Here is a 12,139-nt window from a genome sequence, read left to right on the forward strand (position 1 = left end):
AATTATTCGGGCCCCACAAAGCAAATCATGTTAAGTAAGGATCCAGAGATCTTGAAGTCCAGTGACATAACTACTATTGCTATGTCACTTCATGGCTTTGATATGGTTACTAAAGGACCATACCCAGTCCTGTAACCACTCGAATCTTATCCAATATTAGAAAATCAAGAAATTTTCTCAGTCCAACACAGTAATTGTTATTAGCATAATGATTTTTTGTGTTTTGCGTGTTATATATTTCAAGTTTCTAGTACCTTCCACCGCGGAAGTCGAACACGCGGCAGAACAAATGGACGTGGTCAGCCCCTCTGCGCCTCTGCGGCGCCTATTCCGTGCAGCAGCTCTCGTGCAGCGAGGGCGCCACCGCTAAGCCACGTGCAGACAGCAGCCAATAGCCACTCCCTCCGGTTTCGTATATAGGGACCCGCTCTGCCCTAGTCCAGCCAGTCTGGTACTCGCTCTGGATTTCGTTTCTATCTCGGCGGTACTGCGTTCTGGTCATTGCTCATTGTTGACATTTGCCTGGCTCTGGTTCCGAGTGGATTTATGTTTGGTGTTTGGTGTTGTGGTTTCCACAAGCCTCCATTGTTTATCTCTTCCTTGTTGTGTTGCTCATAGTCGGTCGTGGTCGGTTGTTGTCAGTTGTCGTCGGTCTGTCGTCCGACTCGTCCTGTGTTTACCCGGTGGTGCGTGCTCCACCGCCGGCGGCTTCCCCGCCTGGCGGCTCCGATCCGCAGCCCAAGGCGTTCTCGCTGTTGTTTGTGGTTACTACAAAGTTTCAAACTGATCTGTGGAGTTTCTCCATTTACAAAGCCTTTTAAAGTGGTTATGTTATGTTTATTTCATTCAAATAGATATATATTAGACTACTGTGCCATCATTAATGCAAGGAAAATGATTTCTGCCTGTATCATCTGTCGCAGATTTTGTGGCCAGTGTTTCCTTGGGGGGAGGGTTCTGTTTGCAAATGCTAAAATAGTAAAAATAATAAGTGGAAACTGCATATAATGCTGTATTGTCCTTGTCAAATGAATGAAAACACACATGAATACAGGCTTGGTTTTCTCAGAAAATCAGTGTAAGCTAAACTAGCAAGCATTACGTGTTGATCATGTCAATGACTAACTCTATATCTCTTCTGTGTAGATGTTAGGCATGCAGTTAACTGTTGCATTCATTGTAATATGCTTGTATCTTGAACAGAGGCTGGTATAGAACTTTTTTCCTTGTCTTGCCATTAATCTTCTTCTACTGACTAAAGAAGATATTTTACTTCATTCTTGTTTTCTTTATTTGTATGTGCAGAAACAAAGTCTCTTCTGAAAATGACTACTCTGATTAAGTTTATTGAAGTAATTAAGTAAACACTCTTTACTATGGTACTGAAAGATTGGAAAACCATTTGATATGCACCTCAAGACGACTCCACACATTTTATTGATCACCAGAACTCACAACACAGAAACAGGCAGTTCACTACAGAGAATGGTAAACCACACACACACACACACACACACACACACACACACACACACACACACACTACTCTCTCTCTCAATGTGTGCCATTTAGCACACAAAATTCCAAATGCACATTCAGTTTTCTCTCTCTCTCTCTCTCTCTCTCTCTCTCTCTCTCTCTGTTTCAAAACCTTCAAAAAAACTGCAACAAACACTGTAAACCTCCTTGTTATCAGCATCCAACACCAAACAAGCATGTAGCAGTCCATTCCATGGCCTATTGTGTCACAACTGTTCCAGAGTTTACAGACTATTTTTAAACAGAGTGGGCAGAATAGAATATAAACTCTATTCTGCCCACTCTGTTTAAAAATAGTCTGTAAACTCTGGAACAGTTGTGACACAATAGGCCATGGAATGGACTGCTACATGCTTGTTTGCTGTTGGATGCTGATAACAAGGAGGTTTACAGTGTTTGTTGCAGTTTTTTTGAAGGTTTTGAAACAGAGAGAGAGAGAGAGAGAGAGAGAGAGAGAGAGAACTGAATATATATATATATATATATATATTGACATCCTTTCGTCTTTCCCTCTCCTTCCCTCTTTCCTGATGAGGCAACAGTTTGTTGCGAAAGCTTGAATTTTGTGTGTATGTTTGTGTTTATTTGTGTGTCTATCGACCTGCCAGCGCTTTCGTTCGGTAAGTCACATCATCTTTGTTTTTAGATATATTTTTCCCACGTGGAATGTTTCCCTCTATTATCTTGAGATATATATATATATACTGTATTCTGCCCACTTCAACAACGAAGAGTGAAAACTGAGTCTATTGAAAACCTGTGAGAGCAATAAATATCTTGCACACAATTCTCACTTGAGTTTGTAATGTTTCAACTCAGCATAAAGCTTTCCCTGTTCTAAATTTAACATAATCCCCTCACCTTTTTCTGCACATTTGTCGCACTGTCTGTCCCAATCTGTTCTTCAGTTTTGTGTTGTATGTATTGTATTTCAATTTATCAGGGCATTCTGAAATCTTTCATAATCCACAGTTATGTGTTACTCTTCAAGTTGGTTTTTATAAAATTATCTCTTTTTTTTTTCGTAACTTCTAATAACGCTTATGCAATCTCATGTATTTTCGTAACGTTACTAGTCATGCTGCTGCAAACTCACTGTTGCATGAAATATTGCAATTCCAAAACCGTTCATATCTCATAAGGCTTCCAGATTTTTTGTCCTGCTTGGTAATACTCTGTCAATATCAATGACCCAAGAAGAAACTTGATTTCCTCCTCACCAGTTGATTTGGCATCACAGTCTCTTGTGAAATTTCGTCCAATGTGGTGTACGTAAATGTTGGTTCTCGATGTAATCGTTCTAATGATTACATCATTCATAAATAGCGAGAAACATTACACTGCAGGTTTTGTAGTTTTTGTGACCAGTTTCATACCAGGGAGGTGAATTACAAGATCTACACATCGAGTTCTAATGTTGCGATTCGGACAGTTTTTCTGTTGGTAATCTTATCCTTTCCAACAAAGAAACCTTGTGTACTTTGATTATCTGCTGCACTTACGTGCAGTTCTCAGTTGTTTTCATCCTCCATTTTCGTGTGGCTATGATGAGAGAGAACATCACAACTGTCTGTTTCCTCTCCTTCCTCTAGAAGATTCATCTAATGCTTCTTGCAGAAGCTTCCAAAACCTTTCTTGTTCTTCTTCATAAGGATCCATTGCTGAATTCACCACACAGTGTGACAACAGACAAGCAACTGCTACAAGGTACAGTTGTAAGCTTTCTCAACGGACAATAACATTAAGAGTAGCACAGAGTGTTGACATCATATCAGGGCTTATTGTTGCATGTCTTCTTGGAAATCAGGCTTCCATTGTAGATTCTATTTTTGCTCAAGGCTCACACATAACTTTCTAGAAAGGTACCAAAGATCATGAAGGTACACACATATCCATTACATAATAAACCATTGCTAAGAATGACTGGGGTGTTGTGAATGCCCTGTACAACCACTAAAGGGTGAAGCAAGTAATTCCTCATTTACAAGTCTTTGATTTAGTGGTAGTAAAATTTTAACATATAATCTAATTTTTCTCTCATGTACATCCTACCTTCATCCATCTTCACCCTTTCCCTCTCTCATTCATTCACTTATTCGTGGTTCAGTTTTAATGTTCTCTACTTCCCCACAGCTGCACAATTAAAGATAATTTTTAACCGTGTGAGTTTTTGCATTATTCCTTTTTGATGTAATATCGTCTCTAGTTATTTGCCAGCATACCATCAAATTGTCTTATTGTCTGATGATGGTTTTTTAAGATTAAAAACAGTTGACTAGAGTTTGTGTTTTCGTTCATACGTATAAAATTGTTCTACAACATAATGTCTGAAGATTCATTTAATATGAAACATATTTAAACTGAGAAACTAAAGTCGTAAATCAGGTTTTCATTTTTTCTGGATTTTTATGCATATTTGAGTTGTACCACAATTTCAGGTGTCCACAACTCTTTTTCTTTTGAAAACTGTTACTTCAAGCATTCCATTATGTATTGTGTGTGTTTTAGTTATAACTGGAAAATGCAAGTACAGTATGCAGATATAAATCACCGTTTTTTGTGAAATTGGTGATTGTTAAATGTTAGGAATTTTCTTCCAATTTTTGTTATATCTCACCTCTTAGAAGTATTTATTTTGTTGAGCTGAAATGTGCTGAACTTATTACATCTTCACACTTGCTTAATATTTACTTTTAACATTGCTAGAAATTTTTGTGACTTTTGTCTTCATCCCATACTATTAACAAGAATTTAATATTTTTTATAGACAAAGAAACGCTATGTTGGATATATGTACGAATCTCCTGACCAAGAAGTACCTGTTTACGATGCAAAGGGCATTGAGACAGTGCGTAGGGATGGCTGTCCAATTGTTGCAAAGGTAAGGCCATGTTTTTAGCTGATATTCAAGGCATGATCTTAATATAGTTGTCAACTCGTAGCGTTTTTATTACTCTGTTCAAATCCATTCAGATGTGTAGTTGATCCACACTTCTGTGGGAGCAATGCAGATGGCTATTAGTTTGAGATGAGGTGCCATATAATGCATTATTGGTGACACTATACTCGTGCATAAAATTCTACTGTTGTGTCAAGAAGACACTGCTAATGAAGTAAATGTTGCCGGTGGTATGGCAAATATCTTCAAATTACTGATGTATGGTGTATGTGCTTCATGGAACCTACTGTGTGAATAAAGTAAAAAGAAATTTTATTTTTCAGAGTCATTGTTCATTTAATATTTCACAGAAAGAACGTGTGGTAATACAGCATCTCAGTAGTACACTATAGCTTGTTAACTGAGTATGCATTAAGAGAAAACACATTTTTAAACAGTAATTAATGGTGGTCCCTTTATAACAATATATATAGAGAAGATGTAGGACATTGTTTATGAACTCCAGAGTATCATACTTCCATGTTAATATTCTCCAAATCCAGATTAAAATATAACATGTCTAACAAAACAGTTCTTTTGCTTCAGCCGTTCATAATATTCACTGTGCCATAGCAGATAAATCAAATGCGTGTTTGTTTCAAAGATGGCCAGTGTAGAGAATACCGTACTTGTATACTCAAATAATTCATGAGTTATCACATGAGACACTGTAGCCAATAGTGCAGAACTTGTAGAACTTTCAATCAGAATCTGTCTTCATGTTATTTATTTTCATATTGTGTTAATAGTTTCTAATGCCAATCTGTAGCAAATGCACTTACAAATCACAGAAACATCATCCTGCATTATTAATTTGAGAACATATGTACAATTTCATTGTCAAATTGTCATAGTGGCCACAACCATTCATTGAGAATGCTCCATTTACTGTTATATTCAACCACATTGTTTTTTATATCCTGTATTTTTAGTAACATTGTTACATGTAGGGTTCTCACCTCAGCATTATCCATTATGTATCACTGCAGAGTTACTTAACATTCTCTGGATTGTTTGTTGATTAAAGCATTTCTGCATTTTTAAGTAACCCACTCCATATCTCCTACAGATGCAACATTTTATTGGTATACTCCAGTTAAAATTAATTTGTGATTGACATTTCAGTTAGTTGAGTCGTAGGAATTAGCTGTCAGCCAATCACAGATGTTTCTCAGGCTTCATGTGCTAGGTTTGTTGCTTGATCTGTGAGCATGAGCAGCACAATGTTGCCAGGTGACGTGGCCTGCTAAGTTTGGGAAGGGCCAGACAAGGCAGAGCTGAAAGGGCAGGAGTGGAGAGGAAGGAGTGCCAAGTATACAGTGATTTTTGTGTTGCCACACTATGAAAATACTTTTATGCTAATAAGGAGATGGTATATCTGCTACTGAAGTTAGACTTTCGATAAACATTTTAGTTTCCACCCAAAAATACTGAAAATAAAATTGTCGGATTCACAGTATTTATCACAAAATCATAAATAAACTACTTGGCTAAAAGCTTTGATTCTTTTGCGATTTGTCGTCTCACATTGTAGCTTGCCTTTAGTGATCATAGTTATTATGATGTTTTGAAATCAAAAAACACACAGCAGTTAATTCTGAGAGCTTGTAGTGAAAAATGTGGTCCCTTTATCTTCAGAGGACATTAGGTCTTGTGTTACTGTGCGTGAAATGCAGTCGCCATACTGAAATTGTTTCTAAGGGTGGAAAGGAACCATATCTCCCTACAGAGCGGGGTAAACATAATAAGCTTACTGTCATTTTTATCTAAGAAAACAATGTTCTACTCTTAGTGTGGCCATAAAATTAATAGCTCTCATTTTGGTGTAATAAACTATTTTGTTATTTTGTTTCCACACACACATACTGGGTTATAGCTGTTAATCAATGTATTAAAATGCAATGGGGATTTGTCTCAGCTGAAGGCATACAGAAGTGGAATCTCGTGAGTCATTCTGTAGCTGCTGATATCAAAAAGCTGTCAAAAACATGAGAAAATCTTCAGTAATAGTTATGGACAGTGCCTCGTATCATTTGTCTATCCTTTAGGCACGTACAGTAACTTCCAGAAAAAAGACCTTATCGACTGGCTACAACAAAAAACCACTCCCACACCAGATGACTGCAGAAAGAGTGAATTACTACATCCTGTGGAACAGAATAAACCACCTTTACCTCTGTGTAGATGAACTGGCAAAAAAAATGACCATAAGGTCCTCAGTCTGTCGTCATATTGTCACGTAGAAGAAGGTGTAGTTAGATGAATGACAAACACTGACTTCACTTAACTATGGCTTATTCAGCACTGGCACATACAAGAGTGCGGATCAAACTGCCTTCAGCCAGAGCACATACAGTATACATACAGCTACAGAACATTCCTGTACAATGATTCTTGACATTTGTGGATACTTCTAGAATGTACTCGAACCGAATATAGAAATTAAAATTGTACAGTCCAGGTGAGTTTTGAACTCACGACCCTCCATGCAACAGTTTAGCATCATAACCACTACACCACAGTGCTACTCAGCTTCTTCTGTGACATTGCTCTCTCCTTAAGAGAACAGCGTGTCGGTGTTATGTCCTCCTAGTCCGGGAACGAGTCATCGGTCCTGCATACTCCGACTCCTCCTGACAACTGATTCTCACCCTGGCGGTGATCTTCTTAGAACTTATTTTGCTGCCTTTTTGCACCCTGGGTGACAGGGTCCTTATAGGGCTTCATTTGAAGGATGTGTGCACTGTATCTCTGATCTTTCGTCGTCTTGTGTCGGGGTCGAAATCTTCAACTTCATAAGTATCATCTGACAACTGTCTTACAACCTTATAAGGTCCAAAGTAGCGCCTGAGGAGCTCCTCACAGATACCAGCCTTCCAAACAGACCGAGCGAGGTGGAGCAGTGGGTAGACACTGGACTCGCATTCGGGAGGACGACGGTTCAATCCCACGTCCGGCCATCCTGATTTAGGTTTTCCGTGATTTCCCTAGATTGCTCCAGGCAAATGCCGGGATGGTACCTTTCAAAGGGCACGGCCGACTTCCTTCCCTGTCCTTCTCTAATCCGATGAGACCGATGACCTCGCTGTCTGGTCTCCTTCCCCAAAAACAACCCAACTTCCAAACAGGAGTGAAGATCCAGACGAGGTCACCAGGCTGGTAGACAACAGGGTGGTGGCTTGTGTCATACCTTCGATGATTGTTTTCTTGAGCCTGCAGTGTGCAGAGTCGAGCTAACTGCTGAGCTTCCTCAGCTCTGCTTAACACCTTGCTGATGTAGTCGTTGTCCATGTCATCAGGATGTAATGGAAACACAGTGTCCATTGTCGTAGTCGCTTCACGCCTATGCACCAGGAAAAATGGCGTAAATCCTATGGTGTCTTGTTTGGCGGTGTTGTAGGCAAACATCACAAAAGGTAGCACCTCATCCCAGTTGCTCTGCTCAACATTGATGAACATTGATAGCATATCGGCCAAGGTCTTATTAAGGCATTCAGTAAGCCCGTTAGTTTGCAGATGGTAGGCAGACGTCATGTGATGAGTAATGTTGCACTGACGGTTTATCTCTGTCACAAGATTTGATTGAAAAACTTTCCTTCGATCCGTAATTAATGACCGTGGGGCACCGTGTCTTAATACAATGTCTTCCACGATGAATTTGGCTACCTCGAATGCTTCGGCTCTTTTCACAGCTTTTGTAATGGCATAGCACGTCAGATAATCAGTGCAAACAATAATCCATCTGTTGCCAATTGTTGGAAATTGTCTGAGGAGGTCAATCCCAACACGCTGGAAAGGCGTTTCAGCTGGTGGAATTGGTATGGGTCAGCCAGGTGGTTTCTGAGGAACTGCCTTTCTCCTCTGGCACTCTTGACAGTACGACACATAGTAACAGACACTCCTATATAAACCTGGTCTTCCTCCTCCATTCTAGGATCCACTATTTTACACAGCTCCAAGATGTCTTGAATGTAGGATGCTGTAGTTTCTCCTGGACACTGTGCCCTGCACTTTAATTTATCTTCAGCCTTGTACTTCAGTCATTGTGTGTCGCCGAAATACTTCCGCAGTTCCGCATGGAATACTTCCCAGCTTGTGAACTTCTCCTTGTTGTTCTCATACCATTGCTTGGCAGTGCCCTCCAAGTAGAAAAATACGTTAGCCAAATTCACGGTGTCATCCCATTTGTTAAATTTGGCTATACGCTCATATACCTTCAACCACTTGTTTGGATCTTGGCCATCGTCACCAGAGAACCCGCAAGGATGTCTCATGTGGTGGCACACAGTTGCTGTCATTGTAACATCCTCTTCTTCTTCTTCTTCTTCTTCTTCTTCTTCTGTCTCCAATAGATTGCGATGTGTTGAATATAGCTCGAACTCGGGTTTCTTGCCCGTAAATGGCGGCTCAGTCATGGCCTGATGGTAGCCATAATGTGCGCTATCACAAGTTCCGATACCCAGCGCCTCCACCAGAATAATGTCACATAGAAAAAGGTGTAATTAGATGAATGATGAACACTAACTTCACATAATGATGGTTTATTCAGCACTTGCACATACAAGAGTGCGGATCAAACTGCCTCCAGACAGAACACATACAGTATATATACAGCTACAGAACATTCCAGTACAGTGATTCTTGACATTTGTGGATACTTCTAGAATGTACTCAAACCGAATATAGAAATTAAAATTGTACAGTCCAGGTGAGTTTTGAACTCACAACCCTCCGTGCAACAATTTAGTATCATAACCACTACACCACATTGCTACTCAGCTTCATCTGTGACAATATCACTGCCGTTTCAATTCTGTTGAACTCATGTGGGCTCAAGTTAAGGGATATGTGGCAACATACAAAAAAATGTACATGAAAAGACTGACGGAGGATGCTGTAAACAAAACTTAGTCATCAGACTGGCATAACGTTGTAAGATACACTAATGAATTAATAATAATGAGAGCCTGATAAAGTTAATGTACAGTGCAAAATAATGGAGAACAACTTATTATTTCATTAAATTCTGACAACAGTTCAAGTGACTACACAGACATTAGTGAAAGTAATTCATATATAACTGGCATGCTTCCATTGGTGGTATAGCATGTTACCAAAATTTCAATTGAACCGTCCTGGCCGATTAAAACTGTGTGCCAGACTGAGACTCGAACTCGGGAACCTTGTCTTTCAGGGGCAAGTGCTCTACCATCTGAGCTACCCAAGCACAACTCACACCCCATCCTCACAGCTTTAATTCTACCAGTACATCATCTCCTACCTTCCAAACTGTGAGGACAGGGCGTGAGTCATGCTTGGGTAGCTCAGAAGGTAGAGCACTTGCCTGCAAAATGCAAAGTTCCCGAGTTTGAGTCTCGGTCTGGCACACAGTTTTAATCTGCCAGGAAGTTTCATATCAGGGTATACTCCACTGCAGAGTGAAAATCTCATTCTAAAAATTCAGTTCTTTTCACTCTTTATAATTTTCTCCTCTTATTTAGATAATTTGTTACATTTGTGTGACTGAATGTTCATGTTATTGCTGCTGTTTATCTCTAATATGTGATTTCGGCATCGCATCACCATCACTGCAGCAGCAGTGACCCCCACTACCTACAAAGACATTGGCAACAGATAGTAAGCAGATGACTTGTTTCTTTTTTTGGTGCGCGTGCAGCTATCCATCGCATGAGCATGTGGTATATTGTGTACAAGCTAACAACTCTGCTCCTCACTGCTGCCATCTGTCAATCACAAAGTAATTTTAATCTGAGTATAGAAAACACTGGACACACACACACACACACACACACACACACACACACACACACACACACACACACACACACACACACACACACAATGAGATATAATTTCATAACTGGTTTTCGGTTAATGACGTAAAGTCAGTCACAATGGAAAGTCATCGAATGAAATTGAAGTCACATCTGAGGGTCTCATATGATGTAGTCTAGTTCCTGCATTGTTCCTAATCTATATAACTGATTTAAGAGACAATTTGAGCATCCCTCATATATTATTGGCCAATGAAGCTGTTGTTTACCACCTAGTAAAGATATCAGAATATCAAAACAAATTGTAAACTGATTTAGACAAGCTATCTGTATGGTGTAAAAAGTGACAATTGTCTCTAAATATAAGTGTGAGGTCCTCTGCGTGAATACTAAAAACAATCCATTAAATTTCACTCACACAATAAGTCACACAAACTTAAGGCTGTCGATTCAACTAAATGTGTAGCAATTACAGTTAGGAATAAGTTAAATTGGAGCCATCACATAGAAAGTGTTGTGGCAACGGCAAACCAAAGAGTGTGTTTTATTTGCAGCTCATGTAGAAGATGCAACAAATCTACTAGACTCCCTATGTTATAATTGTCCATCGTCTTCTGGAGTATTGCTGGACTGAATGGGATGTTTGCCAGATAGGATTGACAGAGGACATTTAAAAAGTTCAAAGAAGAGAAGCTAATTTTGTATTATCAAGAAGAGGCTGTGTCACGGATATGATTCACAAATTGGGGCAGCAATCATTAAATCAAAGACATTTTTCATAACGGCCAGATCTTTTCCCGAAATTTCAATCACCACCTCCGAAAGTGAAAATACTTTGTTGACTCATGCCTACGTAGGCAGGAATGACCATGATAATAAAATAAGGGAAATCAAAGTTAGTAGCGAAAGATTTGAGTGCTCATTTTTCCCAAGTACTATTCAAAAATGTAACAGTTGAGAAATAGATTGAAAGTGGTTCTGTGAACTCTCTGCCCAGCAATTATGTGTGAATTGCAAAGCAGTCCATCAGTTAAATTCATCACCAATATGCAAAGGAAAAACTCATTTGAGTTAAAATTAATATAAATAAAAATAGTGCCTGCCATCAGGCAGTATAATTGTACTATGAAGTACATTAGTTGTACTTTGTTTTTGTGACCTCACATCTCATAACCTGGTGGGGAGAGAGAGGCATGTCTATAGACATAGAATTTTGAGAGATGCCAATAGTCAGTTTAGAGAGAGTTGATGTTGATGTAGGTCATTGCAACCTTGCTTACTTTATTTTTGTGAATTTCTTCCAAAAGTTCATTGGCAGCAGTGGGAAAACATAGCCAATGGCTGTTGTTAGTGTGAATTTGTATTATCAACTGTGTTTAAATAATAAATATTGTGATATGAAGACATGTTTTGACTTACTAGTTGGCACATGGAATGTAGTATAATGGAATGAAACTCCTGGAATTGACTGCAGTCAATTAACGTATCATTGATTATTGGTGAAATCTAAAGTTGGATTTCTGGCATCAGTAGAATCGTGGCTCAGAATTTAATTTTTTATTGAACCCCCCCCCCCCTCTCTCTCTCTCTCTCTCTCTCTCTCTCTCTCTCTCTTCTCTCTCTCTCTCTCTCTCTCTCATTCTCACTGTAACACTCCCCCTCCTATCATATCTAATCTATCTTTTTGATATATGTTCTGTGCCTCATTAAATATTTCAGAGCTTTCTACTTGGTATTCCATCCAGCTCGCAGTTCCAAGAATAATATGAGTGTGACAAATTTCCTGGAGAGCGGTAAATTCAGGAAATTTGTTGTGAATGATTCAGTGGTTTACTATTAATGTTTCTATAGTAAAAGTGTCTTTACT

The 12,139-nt window shown here is 39.1% G+C and overlaps 1 protein-coding gene across 1 annotated transcript in view; it reads left to right on the forward strand.

Annotated features, from left to right (window-relative positions):
- LOC126248392 (DNA polymerase zeta catalytic subunit) overlaps positions 1 to 12,139 on the forward strand; it is a 227,444-nt gene that overhangs the window by 190,957 nt on the left and 24,348 nt on the right. Inside the window, exon 25 of the mRNA XM_049949342.1 lies at positions 4,307 to 4,420. Within this exon, the coding sequence (XP_049805299.1) occupies positions 4,307 to 4,420 (114 nt within the window). The remainder of the gene's footprint in view (positions 1 to 4,306; positions 4,421 to 12,139) is intronic.

This window comes from Schistocerca nitens, chromosome 3 (genome assembly GCF_023898315.1).
Source record: "Schistocerca nitens isolate TAMUIC-IGC-003100 chromosome 3, iqSchNite1.1, whole genome shotgun sequence".
In the NCBI taxonomy this organism is placed as follows: Eukaryota; Metazoa; Arthropoda; class Insecta; order Orthoptera; family Acrididae; genus Schistocerca; species Schistocerca nitens.